General features: G+C 36.3%; 1 protein-coding gene across 3 annotated transcripts; it reads left to right on the forward strand.

The window, feature by feature from the left end:
• Nucleotides 1-1,704: 1,704 nt before the first annotated feature.
• On the forward strand, nucleotides 1,705-27,303 carry LOC121320565 (glycerol kinase-like). 3 transcript variants are annotated; one of them, XM_041258994.1, is made up of 21 exons: nucleotides 1,705-1,941; nucleotides 5,185-5,258; nucleotides 5,508-5,614; nucleotides 5,765-5,842; nucleotides 9,562-9,641; nucleotides 10,375-10,512; nucleotides 10,927-11,036; nucleotides 11,493-11,559; nucleotides 12,300-12,317; nucleotides 13,878-13,913; nucleotides 14,412-14,479; nucleotides 17,533-17,575; nucleotides 17,810-17,890; nucleotides 18,306-18,384; nucleotides 19,504-19,600; nucleotides 20,252-20,336; nucleotides 21,574-21,694; nucleotides 22,168-22,311; nucleotides 22,933-23,016; nucleotides 23,664-23,750; nucleotides 26,465-27,303. In XM_041258994.1, the coding sequence occupies exons 1-21, from the start codon at nucleotides 1,864-1,866 to the stop codon at nucleotides 26,473-26,475; spliced, it is 1,686 nt and encodes a 561-aa protein (XP_041114928.1). In that variant the 5' UTR covers nucleotides 1,705-1,863; the 3' UTR covers nucleotides 26,476-27,303. The 3 variants fall into 3 exon arrangements, with proteins under 3 accessions (XP_041114928.1, XP_041114930.1, XP_041114929.1); XM_041258996.1 differs by lacking the exon at nucleotides 23,664-23,750; XM_041258995.1 differs by lacking the exon at nucleotides 12,300-12,317 and having other exon boundaries at nucleotides 26,465-27,302.
• Nucleotides 27,304-27,318: the final 15 nt, after the last annotated feature.

A 27,318-nucleotide genomic window follows, 5' to 3' on the forward strand; every position in this document is an offset into this window, starting at 1 on the left:
ATAAACACAGCGCCTTTGCACCACAGTATATGTGTCAGTTTATGTTCCTGCATCTGGCCTGATGTCAGCACACAGCCATATCCGTGTCACACCATATTATATATTTTCTGTAGCAGCTTTCTCTGAAGGTTTTAACTAACCCCTTTGTGTGTTCATGTAATATCAAAGCCAGTAAATATACCAGATGACTGCACTGTAAAAACACTACAAGAATGTGATTGTGCTAAAGGTCTCATGAAAAGAAGAATAACAAACTACAGAGAACTGACTTTTTGGTAGAGATGCAGAATACATGTTAAACTACCTAGTTAAATAATAAAAATGCACGTATATATTTTCTCATTCCAATGTCTAATATTTGTCTGTATAATACACCAATCAAAGCTTCATAAATACAAGCATTCTTTTTATGCAAGAGCATAAGCACGTTTTCTGAGATGTCATTTTAAACTAGCATTTAAAACAACAAACTGCTCCTCCCTGCAACTAAGTTGTTACTTGCTGTATTTGTAGACTGTTACATTGTTCAATGTCTTTGTATTTGCTTCGTATAGCCCATGGGTGTATAAAATGGGAATTTCGACGGCCACAATGAAATATTTTCTGTGGAAGATGTTTTATCTTTAAAGGAACTGCCATAGGGTATACTGACAGACATTACACATTGAGTATGTTGTTTAGCATTTTCAGTGTGATAAATGATCAAAGTAGCTGTTGTTTAAAAAGGTGGTGCTCACATTACGAAATTACCTTAAAATTAGCAGAATTGCACGATGGGGCTATGTAGGATTCCACATACACATGGAAAACATAAGAATGTGGCAAAAGGTTAATTTTTGCAAATGTCCCATGTTTTTTTTTTAAGCCAAAGGAAACGTCTCTACAGCTTTACTACTGTGGTGAAATGGACACAAGTAAACTCTGCACAGGGTGGTTCCAGGTAAAGACGACTACATTCACTGCTGCTTTGTTTGTAAGGGACAACTGCATTATTTTTAAGTGTAATGCTGTACTTGGTCAAGGGATACTGCAGAAATCACCTTGCACAACAAACCCGATCTATTCACTTGTTTTAAACTAAGTCGAGTGACCGAGTGCTCCACGTTATGCATCAATAAATAATGAACTGATTAAGACTTGGACAGTGGCTTATATTTTGAACTACAATATTACAAAAAAAAAAAAAAAAAAAAAAGTACAGCCATCTGGCTTGTAGTTTTGAAAATAAAAATTATATAATAAATATATATATATATATATATATATATATATATATAATATATATATATATATATAGATATATATATATATATATATATATATATATATATAGGCTAAGGCTTTTCTGAGGTACGATAAGCCACGACTTTTAAATGTCTTAATTTAATGTCTTAATTTGCTTCAAAACCAAAACAATCAATCGGCACCAACAACAACAAAAAAAATGGTATGCTGAAACAATCCGTGTGTTTTTGCTTTAATACTACAAATGTGGAAATCGTACACTGGAGACAACTTTTTGAAAAAGAGAGATCCCAATGTCCACGCACTGCTTGGTTAAAATAAGCACATGCTTATGATATATTGGGTAGAGGCGTGGCCGAGATGGGTAGGGTCCGTTCACTGTTTGACATTGAACTCTTTTTCTTGTGATTGGTGGAGCGACGGACAGCGCCTCCGAGCACTCCCTTCACCCGGATTCTTTGTCGCGTCACTGCGATGGAGGCGTGCATGGTTACCGGTTTCCGCCGGTATGGCAGGATTACCGCGTCAGTATGGAAGGCAGTCGCTGGAGTATATAAAGCCGAAACACCTCTGTATTCCCAGGGTATCACCAGGACTTGTCTATAGTATCACTGGAGAATGGCAGCATCTGATAGAATAATGCTGGGGCCGTTGGTGGGAGCCATTGACCAGGGGACAAGCTCTACTAGATTTTTGGTGAGTCGTTCATAGAATTGTATTTCAGTGTAACAACTGTACATCGTGATTTATGCCATCTGCCCTTCGATTTGTCTTTCAGATTATACTATTCTTGGTGTAGTTTACTGTAAGCGCATATCACGTCAATTTATGCATTAAGAATTAGTACGTAACGTGCTTACTTGTATCGTTGACTACTAGTTTAAATCCTGGTTATTACGTTTGGTTTGGTTTGGTGAAGTGAACCGCACCTACCCAGCTACTGCCTGACATGAGATGTCAGGTTGCATTTACCGTCTCTACATCTGTAATGTCACAGAGTTACTACACACGATAAGTTACTAGCAGTTAATAGGTTGAAAGCCCTGAAATGTCACTGACTCACTGTAAAGTCCGTAATGGTGTAATAGGCGTCTCGTTTCCAGTCCCCAGGTTGTCTATTCAGTTTTTCTAAACAAAAATAAAACCAATCATGAAACCACTGTAAACATTACAGAGTAGGAGTAAATATTTAAATAGAGCAATACTATTGGTAAACAGGACAATAAGTGGGTGTATAGAGAAAATAAATAGAACTGTAGTGTTAGTGTACATAGCATGCGATAAACCTTATGTTCTCCACCATATACACACTCCCAGAAATCCTACATTGACTGTAAAAAACAGGCTTGTCACAGCTATATTTAAACGGCCAATTTATTTTGAATGAGATTTGTTTTTATAATTAGGTATATATATATTCAAGGAGAATGCCAAGGTTGACTTTTGTTTGAGAATTTGTTAACCTTCTAATAAGTAGAGGAACACCATGCATTGTAGGCACGGTAATTTAAATGACTTTTATTACTACTCCTTCATTGGACAGTAGGCCCTCCAACACTGAACAGTTACATTTCAGGGTCAAATTAACAGTCATCGGTGCCCACAGCCAGTGGTGGTGGTCTGCTGGCTTGGTTTTGTGTGATCTAAGTGGGGATGTTTTAAATCGAGGAAGGAAAACCCCCTTAAAGTGGTCCCTTTCTCTTTTTAGTTTTAATTTCAGTTTACTTGCATTCAACAGAAACACCCTTTTTGCTTCCCTCAATGTCAAGTTTGAATGTTCTGGATTTAAGCATGCAAGACATTCCAGGTTTTCTTTGACCCTGAACCCCCCCCCCCCCCCCCCCCCCCCCCCCCCAAAAAAAAAAAAAAAAAAAACACACACACAGTTAGAATCTTAATAGATAACTTGCTGATATATTCAAGTCCAAACGACCACACTTGTTGGCCACGTGATGTCAAAGTTCATTGATTGAATGTGTAAAGATGCAAAATGAACCTTTCAATAAAAGTGTATCATTAAACAGTGATCAAACAGGTGTGAGTTTGTGGGTAATTGCCGACCTTTTTGTTTTTAAATGTTGGGGGTATGCTTCAAATCGTGCACTTGCTAAGTTGCTGACTTTGGCTGGAGACCCACAGGCAGCTGAGAGAATTTTTCGCAACTCTTATAATACCTGAAAGAATACTAAGTTAAAATATAGTGACGTACCATTTTATACTAATGCACCATCATAAATATACTGTAGGAAGGATGGAGTCTGATATAAACCTTGGCACGGTTTTTTCCCCAGTTTTTATTAATGTTTATGGTATGATCTGTGTCCTGAGTGTATTGCAGCAAGATTACATGCTGTTAGACAGACTTAGTTTCTTTATCTACAGTATGCCTGTAGTTAATCTGTTTTAAATGGCTTAACCTTGACTCTTCTGAATTGTTATGGCTCTTGGGATATGAAAGCATCATAAAATAAGCCCCCCCCCTCCACACACACAGAAACAAGATAAAGTAGTAGTGCCATGTGACGATGGTGATGAACCAGCATAGATTAGTACAGTACTCTCTCGCTAAGAGAACACCCCTCGGGAAGCAAGCGAAGTGTTCTTATAGCAGAAGTGTTCTCTAAGATGGAGTTAGTTAGTAGACACAGTATGAATCTATAAATAAATACATATGTATTACTTGTCATGATGCACATGTATCAACATATGAAATTAACTTAAGTAAAAGCAAAACAATAGGCAAGTGTGTGTTCAAGTAACAGAAACTAATGTTAATAAAACTAAAGCAAAACTCAGTTAAAAAGCGTAAATTGCTATGCACTATGACATTAACTGTGTTTCAGGCTATCACAGTGGCAGAGGCAAAAATAATGGGCGTTACTTGGGGTTAACTTAAAATTAATAAACTAACTGACAAATTGCTTGGTGACTTGTGACTGATATCAGGTACCTACCCTCCCCCTCCCCAAGAGCTCAAACAATTTCCAACTTTGTGCAGCAAGAGAAACTGCACATTTTAAAGTTTGTTTACATGCCATAACAAACAAAACACTCACGGTTCACAATACAGGTCTCCTTTAGGTCTGTTCTAACCATTTATAAAGGAACAGATCACTTTACTACGTCCCCTTTTTAACCCTCACTCATGACCCCTTGTTTAACGAGTGCATCCGCTCCTCCAATCCGCGGATGCCACACAGTTTCCCGTCCAAGTCATTGATTGTGTACCGTAGCTCCGCCCCCTTTCTAGATGTCCGACTTTCACCTAACCCTGGGAATAAACTCATGCCGTTTAGTCCAGGGTACTCTGTTGCCTTTACACAGTGCCCTCACAGGTAGGGAGGGAGATCTAACACCAAGAATCATTCTATCTCTGCCACAGAAGGTACATAAATAAAGTAGGTAGTGGATGTAATTATTTGGTTACGTGTGTGTGTGTATATGTATATATATATATATATATATATATATATATATATGTATATATATATATATATAATATATATATATGTGTGTGTGTTATAGAGTATTATATATATATATATATATATATATATATATATATATATATATAATATATATATATATATATATATATATTATATATATATATATATATATATATATATATATATATATATATATATATATATATATATATATATATATATATATATATATATATAATATATATATATTATTATTATATGTTGATTATATGATATAGCTGAACCGACGTTGGTGAACTATAGCTCAAATATTCAATTAAATAGTAATACTGTTCAAATTAAATAATAATATAGCAACATAATATCTAATTTTATAATAACTAACCTTGGGAGGCATGGGAACTGTGGATTCAATAGGGAAGGATGGAAAAACAAACTACTTCCTTCCAGATACTAGTAAGTTGTCTTGTACTTCTCTTTTACTTCTAAGGTTTTTAATGCAAAAACAGCAGAATTATTGAGTCACCATCAAGTGGAGATCAAACAGAAATTTCCCAAAGAAGGGTAAGTCAATCAGACAAATGTTTTGGGTAATGCCTTCATTAAGCCTTCTAGTGACTGTGGGTTCATGTTTCTCTTCACTATCTTTCCAAGTTTCAGTAGTTGTATGGTTTCTGAAGGCACACCCTTGAAAGACTTAAACCAGCAATAAAGAGTATAAGGCTAAAAATAACCTGATATTTAAAAAGCAAACCATAAAAATGAAGGCTTGGTTTGTATGTGACTAACTGATCTCTTCCATTAATCATTTAGATGGGTGGAGCAGGACCCCATGCAGATCTTGCAATCTGTGTATGAGTGTATGGAAAGGACGTGTGAGAAACTCGCCCAGCTTGGCATTGACATATCCAACATCAAAGGTATTTCTATTTTAAATAGCTTCATATTACAGTCTCTTATTGTACTTGTTCTAGTTTTATAACTTAAAGAAAATACTTGCCCACATTCATTGTACATAAACAAGTTTTAGGGGTGGAAAGACGAGTAATCGCTGTTTTTCTTATTTCAAGCAATTGGAGTCAGCAATCAAAGAGAAACAACAGTTGTGTGGGACAAGATAACCGGAGAACCTCTCTATAATGCTATTGGTAAGCAGCTTCTATTTATTGTAAATATGCAGTGGCAGTTTTTGAAGAAAGAATGCCCGTTGATGTAGCAACTACAGTATACTTGCATTGAACGGTCGAATGTTTGTTGCTTTAATATAAATGTACAGTTCTCCCTCGCTATGTCTCTCTGTTCTAATGGGCCTGGGATATAACACTTCTACGGCAGGTCCCCCAATTCCTTATGCTAGTGATTTTCATGGAATATTTCTACAATAAGTACAAAACAACTTCTCAGTCTAACTTCCGTTTCTGTCTCTCCCTTTTGATACAGTATCTGAACTGAAGAAAAGCTGCACTGGCACTTTATAACACAGACATCTTAATCAGCATTCATTTTATAACTAAATAAATATTAGGCCTATTATGTGGTTATCTTTGCTAATGTATTTACTTTTTTGCTGCGAGAGGAGCTGCGACTTTCTCTGGGAGACGAGATGCTTCAGCCCCGCTCCGGCAGCTGAACCTGGGACGAGCCCATTCCCTCTTCTCCTCTCCCAACCCGCTCTCCTTCTCGCACTTGGTTTGCTTGTCTGTTGCTTCGAACTTAACTCCCGACCACCGTTTAGCCAGGTTATTTATAGTTTAAAAACTGTTAAACTGATTCTTGGAATGTTATCATTTATTTTTTATATTTTTGTACATGGTACTTTATGCATGGTTAATTCATGGAAAGCTACATTTTTTCTTCACTGTATGTGCATTATAGAGATGGCGTTATTTTATTTTGTATCTTTGTCAGATGTGTGGTGTTGTGTCCTGCGGCACCCCCCCCCTCCCCACCTTCCCTGTTTATAACGCTCTTCAGTTATAACGCCTATACTGTGTGTCCCCCAAGACCTGCGTTATAGCGAGGGAGCACTGTAATTACCTATAAACCAACACATGGTTTCTTTCAACACTGCAGACCTCTATAAATATCTACAGTAGGAAAAAGAACTCCATTCAAAGGTATACCAGTAAACAAGTCTTGTTTTTCTTCAACTTAATTATCTATTCTTCAGTTAATGGCAAAACCACTTTTGGATTTGGGTTTAAGAAGTGTGTAATGTATCTCTTAATAGTGCTTGCTTCATACAAATGTAAGTGCACTGTAGTAACTATGTCAACCTTGTTAAGGATTCTTATACATGCATACATGCACATGCATTAAGAAACCGTGGTTGTTATAATAACAAAATGGCATGATTTAATATCTGAAGTTATTTGGAACATAGGTTTTGCATTGCTCCAGAAATGGTCTAATACAGTGTTGCACAAACCTTTTAATTGAAGATACACACTTGGACTATTACAATGAAGTATAAAAGGTTCATGTACATTTGTTGTAGGATCCCATTATTGCTTTACTAGCCCTTCAGTGAGAGGAAATAATTAACCTTTTATTACTTTATTGCATTGACTGACCATCACAGTTTAACAGTTATCTGGATGCAGATAAGTGTTTGGCTTTTTGTTGCCTTTTAGTGTCTTTTCTCTAGCTTACGATTTCAGTGTTTTAAGACTGTGGTTGGACAATCTTATGTACTCCGATAGTATGGTAAATAAATGGCTAACAAGTAAGGGCTATTCAAACAATAGCCATGAATCCTTAAATGCAGATTTGGCATGTGGAGTAAGCCAGCATATCAATAAAGAAACGAAAATCAGCCTAATTTAGTCTCTTTGTGAAAAGCTCCATGAAATCTTCACAATAGTGTTTTTACTTGTCATTCAAGAGTGGCTTTCTGGCTTCTTTTAAATCTTCCACAGGTGTACTGTTCTTTGTGAACCAGCCCAGACCTGTGCTCCACTTGGTCTATATAATTAACACTGCCTGGCGCTCCTGGATACGGCTGCCCAAGGCAACAAAACAGAGTTTTTCCACGGCTCGCCCAAGAGGATGAGCACAGCTGTCTAGTCAGGTTTTGCATCTCATAATCTATGTAGCCAGACTACCTACAAAGGAAATGCATCATCACCGTCTGGGAAATCGCTACCATTGTGGCTGATTTTCATTTCTATAGGTAAAGCACGCATATGACATTTTCGTTATTTGTCTTTTTTAAGCTTTATTGTATTCACTGAAAGCGGAGAACTGTTACATTGACCAATGTTCATCCTGCTTCGGCACAGTCTAATTTTGCATTTATTAAATTTTTTCTTAAATTCATGATAAACTCAATGACAAAACCTGAATATTTGGCTGTGCTCGCCTTAATCAGAAAATATTTTTTATTGGTGATGAGCCTATGGTTAAATGCATTTCTTAACGTCGGTTTCGTTTAAAACACAATACAATCCCCCCCAGTGACCTTTGACGCACCACAATTTCAGCAGCTAGCCGTGGGCTGTTGAAACATGGCAATACACTTCCCATACATGCATTAACATCCAGAATACTCGCAGAACAAGTCCCCATTTGACACAACAAAATCTCTGCAAGGAGGTTGTGCAGGTTGTTGAAGCGCTAGCCATGGCCTGATTGAGAAGTCTTTGGACATATTCCAAATAAAGTCCTGCAACCTTGAATAATTGTAGCTAAAGAATTAGATTTGTGTAAAATCAAATGCATTGGTACATTTCATTACTAAGAGCAGTAATACAGTCGCAACAAGGCATTCAATAATTTGAGACAGGACTTTCAAATGGCTGTTTGTGATGCAACAATCTTTTCTGACCTAAAAAAAAAAAGTTCAAGTTTACTAAACCATTTGAAAAAAGGAGGTCCTTTTGGTATTTTAAGCATTGAGTCCATGATTTCCATCTTACAGCAATACATTGTGAATGATCTCTATTCAGTGCTGACTCCTAAATCTCTGCCTCCTGGTATAAACGTACCTCGTTCTTGCTAGTTCAGTTTGTCTCTAGTGGAACATTTGTATGCTAAAAAGATTTTCATAAGGTAGAATACAATGAATCATTCCAGTACCCTTGCCAAATTAAAGTGTTAAATATTGTATTGCAAACTGCTAAATTGTATATTTAACCCAGGAGTGGACTGCCCCCGGAGATTCCTGAAGTTAATGGGATTATTTTGTTCACCCTGGAATCAACTGTTCCTTACAATATATAACCCTGTCCACGTGTTTCAGTGACGGGGGGAAAACATTAACCTTTTTATATGCATAGTTTAGCCATTGCTGTCTAGGTTAACCTTTCTGTGATCAAATGTCAAACAAAGGACCAAGAAGCAGGAACTATTGAAAGAATAACAAAGCTGTTGTCTTTAAATTATGTACAGTTGACAGTAAATGAACCCGCTTGGACTAGAAGTGCTTTGTTTTATGAGGAGGCTGTGTTTGTAAACCAAAGAGCAATATCCAAATACCGGGTTTCAGTACAACATGCTAATAGTTCAGATTAGGGTTTGGCCAGTCTTCTTGTTTACTCTAAGTTAATAATGCCTAATGTGTAGACCAAGACCTGATTAACTAAAAATGTCCCATGCCGAAACATTTCATATATTTAAACAGCAAAGTCCAAAAGAAAGGTGAAGCCGCCTTTTATCTGTAACCCTGTTTAAAAATAAATAAATATCTGGTACATTTTCATGAATGATTACATTAATAAAATCCATTGTGAATTCACATACGGTACTATACGGTACCATATTTATTTTTAATGGTGACATTTTTATTAAGAGCACACAAGTATGTAAATATCCATTGTTGTATTGATTCAATATATATTTAAAATGATGTTTGTTCATTCCCTTTCAGTTTGGCTGGACCTGAGAACTCAATCCACAGTAGAGCGGCTAATAAACAGAACACCGGGGAAAAACAAGAACCACCTGAAAGTGAGTGACACTGCAATTGCAGTATATGAATACATAGGAACTGTAGCTCATTCTCATAGCACTTGATCCAGGGTGTCTGTGTTAAAACCTCAGCAAAACAAGATATTGCAGCAACATGAGGTTCTAATGTTTTAACTTAAACACTAGAGTAATATACAGTGGTTCCTCTTGTATTGTTTTCTGATTTACACAGTAAAAATAATGAAATATTAAACTGAAGTGCCCTTATACCAGGGGTCTCCAACCCTGTTCCTGGAGAACCCCTCTCCAGCAGGTTTTATAACGTGGCTAAAGGTCTGAAACACCTGTTAATCTTGACTAATTAAGCCAATAATTGGTTCAATTAAGTAACCTATTGGCTGAAATGAAAACCAGCAGCTCTCCAGGACCAGGGTCGGAGACCCCTGCCTTATACAGTATAATAAAGCACTTCATAGTTCATTGTCAAAAAAGCTGAAACTTGAATTATCGAATCGTGAAAATATCAATTGACTACAAAGAAGTACTGTGTGTTTCAATCCTTTTATAACTGTTCGTGTAAAAATATGTATTTCAGCATCTAATTTTATAGTGATATGTAACATAATTGTTAACTGGTACTGGATCTGGAGTTGTGGAAACAATCTATTCACACCCAGCACCTCATTTGTAAATTACTATTTTGATGCATGCTTACTGCTGTTTTTGTCTGTGCGTTTCATCCCCATCTTTCACTCTCCCCCTCTATTAATAGCACAAGACCGGCCTCCCCATCAGTACCTACTTCAGTGCTGTGAAGCTTCGATGGCTCATGGACAATGTGGATGAAGTCAGGAGTGCAGTTCACAGCGGTCGTGCTATGTTTGGTACTATTGACTCCTGGCTTATTTGGGTAAGAACATTTAGTATCTCTAAGAGTTGACATCTTTCTGACTTAAACAGTAAATCATAAAATCTAAATTTCTTGCTGCATTTATGTAATGTGTAACGTTTCCCAAGCTTAAATGATCCTGTAAAAAGGAGGGTATAAATGTTGCACTCCCTTGCAAACTTGCAGTTGTTTGAACAAAGTTATTGCCTTCTGTAAATGTGGCTAAACTGGTATAAAGAAACAGAGTATGTGACCAATCCCAGCCCTTATTGCCTCCAAGACGATGCCAGACTGAGATTAATGCCAAAGTAGGACACAGTAAAGCAAACAGTGCTGTATTTAAAAAATAAGTTAAGGATTGTGAAATGTGTTTTAGAATTCATGGGCAATTTGTTTTCGTTGGGCCTGATCATACCATTTCTGTAATGCCAATAGAGCTTAACGGGTGCCAAGAATGGTGGCGTTCACTGCACAGACGTGACCAATGCAAGCAGGACGATGCTGTTCAATGTTCACACGTTAGACTGGGATCCTGAACTTTGCCAGTAAGTGCTTGACACTAATTCCTTAATGTATTGTATCAATATATAAGGTCATGTACATTTCCGTTCATTGTATCTTAAACATATTTAACGCCACACTTTCATACATATGTAAAGCTATTTTGCAGTTGATTTGTGCTTTTTAAACAAGCTGTTATTTAATCTTAAATTTGAAAAATGTACTCAAATATATTTGAATATTCAAAAGTACATTTTTAATGTATTATGCTCTTTAGCTCACATTGCAGCTGCAGGACCAGTACGTGAGCTCACTACAAACATTACTTTGCATTACTGTGCTGCCTGTATATATATATTTTTTCTAGTACATCATGTTTGATTTTCCCACATTTATTCAGTATTTCTCATACTCCTCTCAGATTTTAGGTTATGTTTATAAAATGTCATTTTATTGTACCCCTCCTGAATAAAAAAAAATATTTTTTTTTTCCAAAATAGATTTTTTGACATTCCAATGGAAATTCTTCCAAAAGTGAGAAGTTCCTCTGAAATATATGGCCTAATTGTAAGTGTGTTTTTTTTTTTCACCCCACAATTGTATATTCTTTACATAGCATTAATGTATATGTTCTTTTTGTAAAGGGAGTTTAAAAATGCTGAATTGCTCCCCACTTCCATTCAGTTACAGTATATAAAGGATTTTGTTACCTTGAAATGGCATCCCATTGCAAGCCTCCGATAACTTGCAGTGTCTTTAACATTCAGTTCTGCACACACCCACTTCAGTGTTCCTTGGGTTAGATCTAATCTGTCCACCCCTGCATCAGAGCACGTTATTTCTATAATAAAATGAGTTGAGGCTACAATGCTTATCTATTGTGATCTTAACTACTCTTGGAAAGGGACCTTGACCCAAAACGTTTATGCCGTCAACATGCAAATAAGTTTTATGAATTACTGTTCTAGATAAAGCAGTTCGCTGGCAATAAGTAGGATTCTGAAGTGTCTCCTCTTTTTTTTTTTTTTTTTTTTTTATAAATATACTAGTGATGAAGATTAACAATTTTTGCAAACCTTGTACAAGTGAATTGTCCAAAACACTGCTTTCTTTACATTTCGTAGTAATTTGTGACAAATTGGATGCGCTTAATTCTGGAAGTACTGTACGTACTATTTTATTTGTTACTACTGTTTGAGGGGTTGTATGTTTGCCTAGCCATTTTGCTTTCAGTCGGGGAGTTATGCCAGCAGTCCTCTTAAACTTTTTTAAAATGTTTTTATTATTATTTCTGCTGACTCTTATAGAAAATATGTTCTAGTATGGTGAGTAGTGTTTTTTTTTTTTTTTATTCGGGCTGTTCCACTTGTGACTTGCCCTCACCTGTGACAAAACAATAAACAGAACATTTCCAATTGTCTACAAAAAGGATCTGCTTGATAAGTTACTGTGTTCAGAGATTAATCAATTTTACACAAATTATTAATGAAGTTTAAAGGACTTTATTTTGATTATTTTTATGTAATCTGGTACTATCCAATTGAAAGTCATGAGTAGTTTAATGAAATATTTCATATTATACGTGTGTGTGTGTGTGTGTGTGTGTGTGTGTGTGTATATATATATTAGATAGAGACATTAAAAAAAAAAAAGCGATTTACAAAATGATTCTGAATACAAGTTTTGTATTACAATAATTGGAAATGTGCTGCAACTGTTTTCTCATTGTCTGCATGTTTCATGGCAAGAGACCCTTAATGTAAAAGGCAGGAGCTTCTGGCAGGGTGAGCTCGTTGGCTGTAACCTTTCGTCAGCATAAAAAAAAAAATACACAATGCCCTTTGACTCTTAAGCACAATGGGTGGGGAGGTGGTTCTTGCTTTGTGCTTGCTTAACACATTTTTATGTTTGCAGCCTCTTGCACTTTGTACAGCAGCTGTTAAAGGTTTGAAGTTTGGCCAGAAAGTCTAAAATGAAAGGCTTCCAATTGATTTAAATCTTGAGTTTGCAGTAGAACAATAACAAAGATATTGTTGTTCTTGGTACCTAATCACTGTCTATGCTTTAGTCAGATTTACTCCAGTGGTCATAATGCAGATATCCTGAAAAATGCTTGACAAGAGCAAAAAGATCTTCAGAACAAATAGTTGCTGATGCTAATGTGTGGGTTTTTTTTTTTTTTCTCCAAAGCAATTTTTTTATAGTGCTTCAAAATGTTTTTTTTTTTTTTTTTTTTTTCTTGAAGCTTTCTGTACTGACACGGCACATTTTGGTTTAAAAGTGATATAAAGAATTCGGTGGTTATAGGTGCACTGTATCACAGCACCCCTGAAAGCCATTTTAGATCAACCCCTTAAACTTTATCATGGGCACTTTGGTGTGCTTTTTGGCTTCTATTAAAGGTGCTCTAAAATGGAAAAATTCATAGAAATTTAAGGCCCAATGTGGATTTCTTTGAAACATGTCCCATGTGTATCTTAAATGTGCTTTTCAGTGTGTGCGCCTACCCATTGAAACAACCTGAATATTGTCTACATTATTTTGTTTAGTTAGGAACATTTTAAAAACTGTACTGTAACTACTGATCTTAACATGATTGCTTTGATGCATAGTGTAGTGGTATTTAAGTACTAATTCCATAGATTTATCAAGTCTTGGACAAGTGTCAGTTAACATGTAATGTGTAAGAGACGTTACACATGTTCATTGCATAGAAAGTGTAAACTAGAAGTGTACATCCTTAAGTATTGATAATATTTATCAGTCGAGTGTTTTTTTTTTTTTTTTTTTTTTTTTTTTTTTTAAATGTAATGTGTTTGAAATGTATTGCTTCTGGCATCCATGCTTATATACAGATCATGTATTTAGTTTTTTTAATTTAACAGAAATCTGGTTCTCTCACTGGCGTTCCTATTTCTGGGGTAAGCACGGATTACTCACCAAGCATGTAATAGTGCACCTAGCTGTTTCACAATGCATAGACACAGCAGAAATAAATCTGGATTTAAAATTTAATATACTAGCGGCTACAGACCATTATACTATTAATCTTGGACTGCTTTTGCTAAGGTAACATTAACTGTTCCAATATAAGTACTAGACATTGAATACATGTCATTTATGTTTGAATTAATGTGAAATAATTTTTATGGCGTACTGTTATCCACAGGAAATATAGGCCACCAATATATAAATACCTACTTTATCTAATACCTTAGCACAAGCTCTTTGTGTTTGGACCAATTATTAAGGCTATATCTTCAGTACAGACCTGCTGAAATTGATGACACTTTTCCAATTTTTCCAACTTGTTTTCATGGTACTCCTGCAATGTTATAAAATTGATATTACAAAATTGATATTTGTTACACTCTTGTAGTAAAGTCTGAAGATTAAAGAGGTGTACTCTTGTATTGCAGTGTTTGGGTGACCAGTCTGCAGCTTTAGTTGGGCAGATGTGCTTTAAAGATGGACAAGCAAAAAATACGTAAGATTAATTGCTTCTAATTTACAACTTGGACATGACTTGCCTGTTTCCCATTTCCTGCTTTCCTCTCATACGCCTTTCTCAAGTAAACCAATCCAGTTCTCTCTGGAATACAATAATTGTTCCAGTTGCATTCATTATTAACCTATTCCACATGTTTATTACATTCTGTGTAATATGTTTTTCAGGGTTAAGTTTATTTCATGTAGAAAAGATGTATTCTTTTTTTTTTTCATTTTTAGTCAATTTTCTATGTGACATAAACCTCCCCAGGTTTCTTTCCATGTCATCATATACCAAAAAAGTATTAACTTGAAAATTCAAATGCATGTGCTATGCAGCATTTAATGTGGCTTTAATACAATTATTTAATCACAAAAGCCTAGAGAGTCTGGTTAGGGATGCTTTTAAAGTCGCCTTTCTTTTCCAGTATAAAAACTTGTCTTCCCTAACCTTTCCTCATATTTTAGGTCCTTGAGACCAAGTTTCATGTTGATTGCCATGGGCTCTACCCACCCAAGGGCATATATATCCTTCCAATGTTAACAGTAACCCAATCTGTCCACAGTACAGTAGGTGAGGCCTGTAGCCATGCATTAGGATGATGGTTTAATGCTTTTCCCATAATAATAAACCCCATATCCCTTTCCTGATCAGTACACTGTGTATTTAATTGTTCCATTTAACACAGTCCCTGTCTTGCCTTTTTGCAACCAGTTTTAGAAACTTACATTTGTATGCACTAAACTACATTTTGTCATCTTCTAATCCAGTAGCCTAGAAGTACATGGATCATTTGAATCACACTGCAAAAATCCTCATTTGCATTACCTCCAAATTTTAGTATTATGTGTGAACTTCTCATTTTCAAATCTATCATCCGCATTAAAATGATTATAAAGTCAGTGTCTCGTACCACGACTTCTGACTAAAATATGAATCTGTCAAGAGGTGGTGTTCAGCCTTGTGAAAATATAATAATACAAGACAAATGGCATCCATATACACCTGTTAGTGCTATGCTGTAGTAGTCTGTCAATCTTGTTTCCCATGATTTGGTGCTACCACCAGCAAGGCTTCCTTCTGCTGTGAATGCTTTAGATGCAACATCAGAGCAAAGCTGTCTGGTGACTTGATAAAATTAGTAAATGCTTGGGGTTGCTCCAAAATTACAAAAATGTGTTTCTAGCTATGCCAAGAGACCAAGGGTAATGTCACAAAAGAGATGATTCCTAATTTTATCCGTGGCTCGCTCTTCATGTTCCAGAGTGACAAAATGTGGTTGGCCAGATCTTCCGTTTTGAACATGAAATACCCTTGGAGGTATTCACGTGTGTGTGTGTGTGTATGTATGTATGTATGTATGTATGTATGTATGTGTGTGTGTGTATATATACATACATACATACATACATACATACAGTGGCTTGCAAAAGTATTCAAACCTCTGACCAATTCTCTCATATTACTGAATTACAAATGGTACATTGAAATTTCGTTCTGTTTGATATTTTATTTTTAAACACTTAAACTCAAAATCAATTATTGTAAGGTGACATTGGTTTTATGTTGGAGAAATATTTTAAGAAATAAAAAACTGAAATACCTTGCTTGCATAAGTATTCAACCCCCACACATTACTAGTTGGTAGAGCCACCTTTCACTGCAATAAGAGCTTTAAGTCTTTTGGGGTAAGTATGTACCAGCTTTGCACACAGTGTCAGAGTGATTTTGGCCCATTCTTCTTGGCAGATTTGCTCCAGGTTGTTCAGGTTGGTTGGATGACGCTTGTGGACCGCAATTTTCAAATAGTGCCACCGATTATCAGTGGGATTGAGATCAGGACTTTGGCTGGACCACTGTAGGACATACACCTTTTTGTTCTTGAGCCACTCCAATGTTGCTTTGGCCTTGTGCTTGGTATCATTGTCCTGCTGAAAGGTGAATTTCCTCCCAAGCTTCAGTTTTTTAGCGGACTGAAGCAGATTTTCTTGCAGTATTTTCCTGTATTTTGCTCCATCCATTCTTCCTTCAGTTGTAACAAGATGCCCAGTCCCTGCTGATGAAAAGCATCCCCACAGCATGATACTGCCACCACCACAACGGCTTCTTTCTTGCCACCCTCCCATACAGGCCAGTGTTATGCAGAGCTCTTGATATGGTTGACTGGTGCACCATTACTCCACTCCCAGCCACTGAACTCTGTAGCTCCTTCAAAGTGATTGTTGGCCTCTCTGTGGCTTCTCTCACAAGTCTCCTTGTTTGAGCGCTGAGTTTTGAGGGACGCCCTTTTCTTGGCAGTGCCTGGGTGGTGTGATGCAGCTTCCACTTCCTGATTATTGATCCAACTGTGCTCACTGGGATATCCAAACACTTGGATATTATTTTGTACCCTTTCCCTAATCTGTGCATTTGTATTACTTTATCTCTAACTTCTGTAAAATGCTCTTTGGTCTTCATTTTCCTTCAAATTCACAGCCTTACCAATGATCCTTCAACAGTGGGGTTTTTATCCAGAAAATGTGACAGCAACTTTAATGGTTCACAGGTGGAGGCCAATGGTAAGGTAATTGGGTCCTCGTTAGTGCATACTGGGAGCTTCCACAGTACAGGGGTTGAATACTTATGCAAGCAAGATATTTCAGTTTTTTATTTTTCTTAAAAATATTTCCCAACATAAAACCAATGTCACCTTACAATAACACTGAGTTTCAGTGTTTAAAAAAAATTGAACCGAATGAAATTAAAATTTATCATTTGTAATTCGGTAATATGAGAGAATTGGTCAGGGGTCTGAATACTTTTGCAAGCCTGTGTGTGGGTGTGTGTGTGTGTGTATATGTATATATATATATATATATATATATATATATATATATATATATATATATATATATATATATATATATATATATATATATACACACATATTACTTTGAATTAACACCGCAGCATTTATTTAATTGCTAAAAACAGCTGCAGTGCTTATTCAAGGGCGTCGGTAATTTTAAAGTAATACATTATAAATGCATGTGTGTGTTTATTTGTTTCAGGTATGGAACTGGTTGCTTTTTGCTTTATAATACTGGCCAGAAGGTAAGCATATGAACAATATTGCATTCATTGTTGTTTTTTTTTTTATTATTATGTTGTCTTAACTTAAGTCTCAAACTAAGACTGTAGAAGATATTGCTGTGTGTTATAATGTTTCCTAAGCACTCGAATGCTGAGCTCAAGCAGTGTAGTGCCCATGAAACCCTCGTCACCTTGTTGGGAAACATCACTTTCTCATTCAGTGTATCTTTCAATGAAAACCAATTCTTCTTTTAGCCTGTGATGTCTGAGCATGGACTTCTGACAACTGTTGCATACAAGCTTGGGAGAGACAAGTCTGCCTGTTATGCATTAGAGGTATGTCTTTAATTCCTTTCTTTGTGTTCTCCATTAGAGCTGCATGAACCAGTTACACAGCTGAGGGTCATTGGTGTTGATTCGACTCATTTATCATTTAAGATCAAAAACAAAACTGGCTGCTGGGATTTGTGTTGATTGCTGTTCTCCAGAGTAATAAGCAGCAATCCTCACAAATCTAAGCAACTATTTCTTCACTTGGAATGGTACATTTGTCCAATCAATACCAATGGCCCTCACCTGATTTCTGTGGACAGCTCAATTTGAATAGACTGTTTGTGCAGCACTGCTCTCCTCTGTCAATCTACATGACAATTCTTGGTAACAAACAAATTGCTTGCCTGTTCAGATGATAGTGAACAATAAACTAATGTTTTTTTTTTCATTCTGATATTGAATTAATCTGTTTTCCTAGGGATCTGTGGCTATAGCAGGAGCTGTTGTATGCTGGCTGAAAGACAATCTAGGAATAATTCAGTCTCCAGAAGAAGTTGGTGAGTGTTAAGATTTTCGCATTCTCCCCCACGGAAATACATATCATTATGTAGGAGGGGCCCGCCCGTACGGTGTTACATTTTTAGCTCAATGATGAACATAGAAGCTCTATTTGGCTAGATGTAACATCTCCAGTTGCAAAACATTTTTTGTAAGAAAACCATGACATTGATACTTTAAGGTGTGTTGGAATAGAAAAAGTCAAGTGGGAGGGGTGGTAATCTTTTAATAATACATTATTACAGAGGATAGTTTTGGATTTTTATTTAAATATTTTGGTACCCTATGGATTAAATTAATTAGATTTGGTACCTTTTTTATGAACTACCTAATTTCTTAAGAATGACAGCTTTAATTTAAACTTGATTTTAATAATTCAAATAATGGGTTACGAAATTGGTTTATTAGTGAATCTATAACTTTGGTTTACGGGGCGTTTGACAGATCAATGCTGGATAATTCATTTGTGTCTGTAACTCGGTTGAGGAATGTTTCATTTCGTATGTAAATTACACTGAACCGTTTTAGTATTTAAGCGAAAACTGATGAAATATAATCTGATTTACCAGATGTGGCAGATAAATCGGTAATTTGTGTTGTGTGCCTATGAACTAACACTTAATTGTAATTACCTGTTAAACTCTGTGTATTTTAATCGAGGTATTGAAGCTGTGCATGTACACTGAAGGCTTTTTGGCTGATACATGTTTGATTTTTTTCTTTGTGGATTAGAACTTTAATCTGTTTGTTCTTCAAACAGTGAAGCTGTGAAATGAATAAATAATGAATTAGTTTTTCCTATGAGTGCAGACCTTTGTTATATTGTTCTGACTTGATATTCATTTTTGGGTCAACGCACAGATGAGTTAAGAGAAATTTGGAAATTGAATGTGGTTGTATGAATAGCTCAATGGTGTTGAAATTTGAAAAAGTTCAAGGGTCCCACAGTCTACTTTATTTCATGGTACTGACTGACACCAGATTTATTGAGCTAAATGATATGACAGAGCAGAAAATGTAGAAGCCTTCAAAAAAACTTGATCGGTGGCAGTATATCTTTTTGCACAATTTTATGTCTCCATTTGCCTTTTTTTTTTTTTTTCTTCTCCATGTTCCAGAGAAACTAGCAGCTTCGGTGGGCACTTCCTATGGCTGCTATTTTGTCCCTGCATTCTCTGGTCTATATGCACCATATTGGGAACCCAGTGCTAGAGGGTAAGTCTGTGAGTGTTTACCTTTTCATGTCTTTGTTATTGTGCATGGAGGGCTGGTATTGTACAGTGCAGACTTGATGACACCCTACTGGATCTATAACAGGACCTGCTTTGGCATCTGGGACACACATTATGGCAGGATGGCATGCTGGCCATGCAGTTGGTGGAGGTGCTGCTGTGGTGTGGAACTGTCATTACTAGATAACCTGATGTACAATATATTGGCACCACTGATGCCAGAAGCGAAACGCATTACACTGAACATCTTGACAACTAGCACCACCTGTGTGTGCAATATGGTTGATCATAAGCAAATGCGTTGCACCTGCAGGCTCCGTTTGATCAATGTAGTCTGTAAAATTCTTGCAATGAATGCATTCTGCTGTACAATGAACTTTTCAGTTATTTTGCTGATGGTCAACTGTCCATTTTGAATGTAAACATGGTGACGTGTAGAAGAAACAATAGCTGCCATTGGTTATAACTTGCCACCCATATTTGTAGGAATTATCCCTTTTTTATTGTATCTTTTTGCCCTTAACATCCATGCATTTACAGAGGAAGTAATTTGTTTAGCAATTATCTAGCTTGTCTGTATTTAATGGCTGAAATTTTTTTTTTTTTTTTTTTTTTTTTTTTCCCCCCCCGACAGCATCATCTGTGGCCTTACTCAGTTTACTAATAGAAGTCACATTGCATTTGCTGCTTTAGAGGCAGTCTGCTTTCAGACGCGAGAGGTGAGGACTGTTTTGTACATTTTCTTAATTGCTGAAAAATATTGGTGTAAAGCTATCTGGGCTGGTGCTTTTTAGGGAACAAAACTATGTTAGTCCTCAACTTACCGGTCATAAGTTTATGGTTCTAAGTAAATGTTTACTTGGATTCCCATGAAACTGTCCTCAGTCTGGTCCACAGTAGTTTTCTATAATGGGGAAGGCAATTTCTAGTCCAGGTCTTTATTCCAGCCATGTCAGATTCATCCTTTTAAACCAATAACCCTCTGATCAGATCCTAAAGCACATAATCATTTCCATATACCTAATAAAACTGGAATGGAACTGCATTCCAGAACTGGAGCTGTTTACCTCTTGTCTACAGTATTATTCTCACTGCGTTCTGACATCACTCCTGTGGTACATATTGTTTCTCCTGGTATTACATTGATTTATCCTGCTTTCCTAATCCCTGCTGAGTCTACATTCACTGTTAGTATGTAGCTCCTAGACAACTGAGCAGTGTCAAAGCTTCTTGCAGTATAGTGTCGCAGACATCTGGTTATACCAACACTAGCATTTTTTAATTGTTAGCTAGTCACTTTTTAAACTTGCAGATCAATACTGGATACATTATAGCCCCCATTCTGCTGCTACATATCAACCACCAGCTCACATTGTTCCTGTAACTGCTGATAATCCTCTGGGTTTACCCACATCCGCCTAAAAAAAGAAAAAAAGAAATAGAAATACCATAGCCTGTCGGCTCTTACTGTCAATTTCACAATTGATTTACTGGTAAATATTGGGGGTAATACAATGGGGTGGATGGATGGAAAAAGCAGCTCATCTACTTCTATTTTCTATGAATGCTAACACTCAGTGTTTGTGTGAAGTTAACCTGTAGTGCAACTTACAGTGTAGCTAAAGAATAACTTGTGATTTTCAGTAAAAGTTAAGTATATATTTTGTTTATAGAAACTGAAAATAAAGGACCATGCTACCTTTTCACCAAAAGATACATAAGTTATTGAGACAAAACCAAAACATTTGCCCTTACACTTGGGCCTAAGTGGTTACTTTGCTTAATTGTAATTTAAGTCAGAACTATCCAAAAAAAAAAAAAAAAAACAACCTTGAATATAACTCCTAATATTGACCAAACACTAACTTTTATGGTCTTGAATTTTGAGGAGGGCAACATGTGATGTTCTGCTGGTCTTGCATTTTGAGAAGGGTAACGTGTGATGTTCTGTTGCAGATTTTGGATGCTATGAACAAGGACAGTGGGATTCCTCTAAAGCAGCTGCAGGTAGACGGAGGAATGACAAACAATAAGCTGCTGATGCAGCTGCAGGCAGATATCCTCTGCATCCCAGTTGGTAAGGAACAGTTGGTCTTGTGACCTGACAGCATAACTAGAAATAGACAAAATACTGCAGACATATTAAATGAGGGCATTGAAAATTTTATAATTTTTCCCCATAAGGTGCCAGAATAAGTGGTGAGGTCTTGGTATGTTCTGCCAAGGTTGGTGGTGATGGGAGTTTTTTTTTTTTTTTTTTTAATGATTTGTTTTTAATTAAGAATTTGTGGATACATGTGACAATTGATTGCTACAATTGGATCGGTGAGGTCACAATCTTATCAGTGTTGAAGACACAGTAACTTTCAGTCGATTGAACTTTGCTAATATAGCAATTGGTAATGCAGCGATCTACTTGGTATCCTGTGCACTTAACCTGCATAGCTCCTACCTTGCATTGTTTCGCAGTTCTTTTAACAATGACTGTAAAATGTATGCCATATTGATGTCCAGCTGCAGTTCATCTGAATGCAGTATTATCTGTTGTAGTGAAGCCATCCATGCCAGAGACCACAGCCCTCGGTGCAGCTATGGCAGCAGGAGCTGCTGAAGGGGTCCGGGTGTGGAGTCTGGAGCCTGAAGACCTCACCGCAGTGACCTGCGAGAGATTTGAGCCACAGATTAACCCAGAAGGCAAGGGTCCACCCAATTCACTTGAATGGGGATATCTGGGCCCAGTGCAGCTGAATCTAAATGTTTGTGTAGTTGTCCTATTCACACATACATGCTATGTAGGATGAAAGCTGTATGCAGGAGGCCTTGTTTCATTCTGAATCAGCAAGTGAGGACATTCACATTGGTTGGTCCACAAAGATGTGCGTTTTGTGGGAGTGGGAGTTAGCATGTACCACATTACATTTTCTAGCTATATCTGAAATCCAGTGTAATGGGACATAACCAGGTGACAGCGTTTTCAGTAAATTCACACTGACAAACTGCTAAAGGGATTTCAGTTTTTTTAACTTCTCAGTTTTTCATTAAATTTATGGGAAAAAACTACAAAGCTGTATGTAATTCCATATGTTAATGTAACATTGTTCAGCAGATTTCATTTGACTTGCGAAGCAAAATTTGTTAATTCGACAGCATGATGCAAAACATTTGGTCATTGCTGTACATTGTCAATCATGACAGTTGCTGTTAGCAGTGTTAACAGAGCTTTAGTTTTGAAAACCTTAAAGCAAATATGGCATTCATATGATAAACATGCAGTAAAAATCCAGGTTCACTTTAACACTTCTGCTTGGTTTTCAGAGAGTGAATTTCGATACGCCCGGTGGAAGAAAGCTGTAGCAAAGTCTATGAACTGGGAGACCACAGAGCCTTTAAATGGCAATGGTGAGTAACTCAATTTTTAACTTCAAAATTTGATTAATGTAAGTGTATTTTACAATATGCATTGGTACTGTAGTATTAAGCAAAAAATAAATAAATAAAATGGTATTGCAGGCATTTGCTACCGCATTTTCTTTAGTTCTATAAATACTAGCAAAGACGGATGTAGCAATCCTCCCCCCTTTTTGTGTATGTAGTCTTAATTTATAAATCTATCCTTGCGTGTACAGGTTATATGCATTTGGTAATTCTTATAGTTTATATACAGTGCTGTTCAGTGTTTTTCTCAGTATTGGTTATAAAAGAGCCATACTCAAATGTATGCTCATTTTTTATTTATTTTTAATATTTTCCTGTTTGCTTGGAATCATGTAACTATTCCAGTGGCTGTTTCTCCTTTTGCCAAATGATTTTTATTAATTTTTTTACTCCATTTCTAACAAACCGTAAATCCATGGCAATTATGACCAAGCATTTAAGATCGGCCTAGTCATTAGCATTCGATCAAGGTAATATTTACTGAATTAATGTATTGGGTGAATGCTCTGTTTTGTTTAATGGAACACTGATTTTAATACAATACTTATTTGATATATTTTGTTCTCTTCCTTGTTCTGCTTGAATCGGACCCCTGTGCTGGATGGCTGCAGGTGAAACTAGTATCTTCAGTAGTCTGCCACTGGGTTTTTATATACTGGCTAGCATGTTTATGTTAATTGGAGCAAAGTACATTTCAGGTTAGTTGTTGTTCCAAGGCCTTAAGTGCTTTAGTGCCTGTGTTACATTTCCTCCCATTTGACGTTTGTTTGTTTGTTTGCTTCTTTGTGTGTGTGGATTTAATACTAATACAATGATCCTCAGATTGCAATTTGGATAAAAATCTAGAATAACACTTAAATATTAGCCTCAAACCTGTGCCCTCAAATTGTGTAAAAAAATAGTTATTGCACTGTAACTTTCAAAAATATACAAGAATTCATAATGGATTCAAACAATAACTTTGAAAGTCATTCAATTGGAATTGCTATGCTTCTGTAAGTTTATTTTGAACAAAATAATACATGTTAAGGTAATTACACAAATATAAACCTGACATTTTAATGGGGATCACAAAAAAAATCTACTAAACCACTGTGTGATTGAACCATTTTAAAAAGTACAGCTGGCATGATGTCTGCTCATTCTGTGCAAGTGTGGCTACTTGTGTTTTTTTTTTTTTTTATTTACTCCACCAACTTAAGCGCTTCCTTTTAGAACAGTGTGTTTGTCTGACTGGTTTTTCATTGAAACCATTAAAATCTGAGCAGTTATCCAAGGAAAACTGGATGTTAATCGTATCTGAAACCCACCATATCTGACTGACTTGGTTATTGCCAAATCAGAAAAATGGAATGTGATCTTGTCTTGTCCTTGATTCTGTTTTTCTGCAAGTTGAGTATGAAGCACCCAAGCTTCTATATGAAACTGTTGGGACATTTTAAGATTCTGCATTTAATTATATGGAACGTTTAATGAAACAATCACATGGAAATGATAAATAAAACAGTTTTCTATTGACTCCTTTGCAAATGAGACCATTTTCCTGCTATTTCAATGAAGAACCCTTGTCTACTTGAAACAAATATGCTGCTCTGTAGGGTGGTTATTTTATTAGGGTGTGGACCTCGGGTATTCACTATTTCCAGAAGTGTTTGCAGTGGTGGTGTTGAACTCCTGTACTCACATGTATTCATACACTGCCTGGATGTTGAATTAGGTTCTCCCTTCCGTATTTTGTTGGAGCTTAGTTTTGATAAGATTATTGATGCAGTCGTCTTGAGTGTATCTCTATAAAGTTAAGGAGGGTGGTGAATAGAATAGAGATCAGCTCCTCAATACGGGCACTAATGAGTTGTAGCCAGGGCTGTATTTAATAACATTGTTTTCTTCATCAGTCAATTATAATTTAAAAACAATAAATACATAAATTTAATGACCCCAGACATGTAAATTGTACTCTTGTACTATACAGTCAGTCTAGCAGAAATATTTCCAATTGGTGATGCAGCTGGTATGTATGTATGTATACATTGTGTTTTACCAGAAGCAGACTAAACTGGTTGCCAGGTTCCTACATGTGGCAGTAAAACAAACATTTTGCTAAATATGTATATTTACACACTTTCAGAAATAGGAATTTTCATGGATAACTACAATGCAATGGGTATTATTTTATGGAAATCTACGCTAACCATGAAAAAATACAGCCTTGGTTATAGCGGACTTGATGGCAAATTCTTTTATCTGCAGTTTACAGTGCACAACTTTCAAACACATCCTGTAAACTTACCAACGGGCTTGAACTGGGGCAAGCCAGCAGCAAGGGAAGCCATACTTGTCAAACTATCAACATGGTAGTGTTATAATTTTAGCACAGCCAATCGGCAGTTTGCTAAAAATGGTCCATTGTAGATGCGGGTAATGTACCTTACAGCTGTCACATGTTAAAGATGCTCCATGATAAATCAATTTTAACCACAACCCTGTCTGCAGCTGCTTTTGTTTTGTTTTTGGTGAATTTTGTGGTTAAATAAATTAATGTCAAAACTTGTACTTTATCTCCATACATATTGAAGTCTGGGATTTATTTTGTCTTCCTCCAATTCAATATTATGCTCAGTTCCTACAACGTCTTGACACACATACTGTAAATGTTTACAGTAATTTCCCAACAACTGGCCAAGCAGCAGTTCAGAAATTTGAGACAACAATAAATATAACTGCTTGTTGTATTATACTGAACTTTTTTTTTAGTGTGGGTGTTTTCTTTTAAGGTATCACAAAAAAAAAAAAAAATATATTCACTCAACTTCACAAAAACCAAACCATTTGTATTGTTTTAAATTCATATGATAAACCAGTGCAAGTGTGGCCAGTGTTTGTGTAAGCCAGCGATGTCCAAACCTTTTCCCTTGTGTCAGCAAGGACCAATACCGATCTGATGGCGAGTATCATCTGAATCCACATTACACGGTATGACAGAGGTTGTGGACTGGCTGCCAATTGAAGTTACTGACCAAAGGCAACACAGCTCAGCTGAGAGCTTAAGTCTGGCCCAGGGCTTGAGTTTGGACACCACCGCTCTACGCTATTGTCTTTGTTTTTATGACCTGTGCGAGGAAAGTCCTACTCAAGCTTCTTCAGGGAAACATCATTACTATAGTTTTTTTTGTGGGTTGTCGCCAATTAACAAAAATACTCCTCAACTCTGGAATGTGTCGGTCTATGCAGTTCAATTAACTTCCACCTGCTTGGCATCGGTCTACTTAGTGGGTCCAGCTACAACCCCAGTTCAAACTAATGGAATGCCTAATTCAACATCCATGGAGGCTACTATCTGTTTCATGTAAAGTATCTTTTGTACTGTAACTGTACCTGAATTAATCTCACTTTTTTTTCTCTTCATATACAGGGTTAAAATAAGCCATGGTTTGCTTGTTTGAAACCTGCTTTCCATACATCAAGGATACAGGATTGCCTCTGCATGTGAGCCTGGGCAGAAAAACAAAACCCATTCCTAGTTTACAGACCATCTCCAGCTCTCCTTAACACTTCCCTGCTGCCTTGTTGAAGTGTGTTTGGACTTTGCACCTAATTATTGTGTCTTACTTTATATTGATATTTAAAATAAATAAATTGTTTGAAATGATTTTGTGCTGGTGATGGCAAAATACTTTGTTTTCCCATTTCAGAAATATTTCTGTTAGTATTGGAGGCAACTTTTACTGTAGATATGGAAGCATAAAATGAAAGCTTTCCAGGATCCGGATTTGAATCTAAACTGGAGCTTGGAACATTGTGAATGTTGTGTATTGCATTAGTGTCACACTGCTCTGCATGTCAAAACTTACATACTGCACTTGTAAATATGCTTTTAATGTGTATATATTGAAATTATTTTGTTTTTAAATGTGTGGAATGAATTTTGAACTAGACCAAGGACTAGTACTAAACATGATGTAAGCTGCATATTGGTAGTGCTAATGTATTATCAAATCCATAAAAAAAAAAAAAAAAGCCTTGACAGTTTAGGTGTATTATGATCTTTACTATGCATCCATGTAATGAAATAATGTGAAAGTTATCTTGAAAACATGCTATCTAAAAAAACAATAAGAGCATTATACAGTTTGCAAGAAATCTGCTGTAAGTTACACTCTACTGTTGTTTTTTGGTTAGTAAAACTAGTGTTTCACAGTGCATTTAATTTATATTGCATATTTACATTAAATAAATATTGGTTTTTAAATAAAAAAATGCCATTAT

Source organism: Polyodon spathula, chromosome 9 (genome assembly GCF_017654505.1).
Source record: "Polyodon spathula isolate WHYD16114869_AA chromosome 9, ASM1765450v1, whole genome shotgun sequence".
Lineage (NCBI taxonomy): Eukaryota > Metazoa > Chordata > Actinopteri > Acipenseriformes > Polyodontidae > Polyodon > Polyodon spathula.

Coding starts and splice junctions, on each gene's coding strand:
- LOC121320565 (XM_041258994.1), top strand. CDS start 1,864: ATGGCAGCATCTGATAGAATAATGCTGGGGCCGTTGGTGGGAGCCATT. Junction 17,576..17,809: donor TTTATAATACTGGCCAGAAG/GTAAGCATATGA, acceptor TTCTTCTTTTAG/CCTGTGATGTCTGAGCATGG. Junction 19,601..20,251: donor TGGGAACCCAGTGCTAGAGG/GTAAGTCTGTGA, acceptor CCCCCCCGACAG/CATCATCTGTGGCCTTACTC.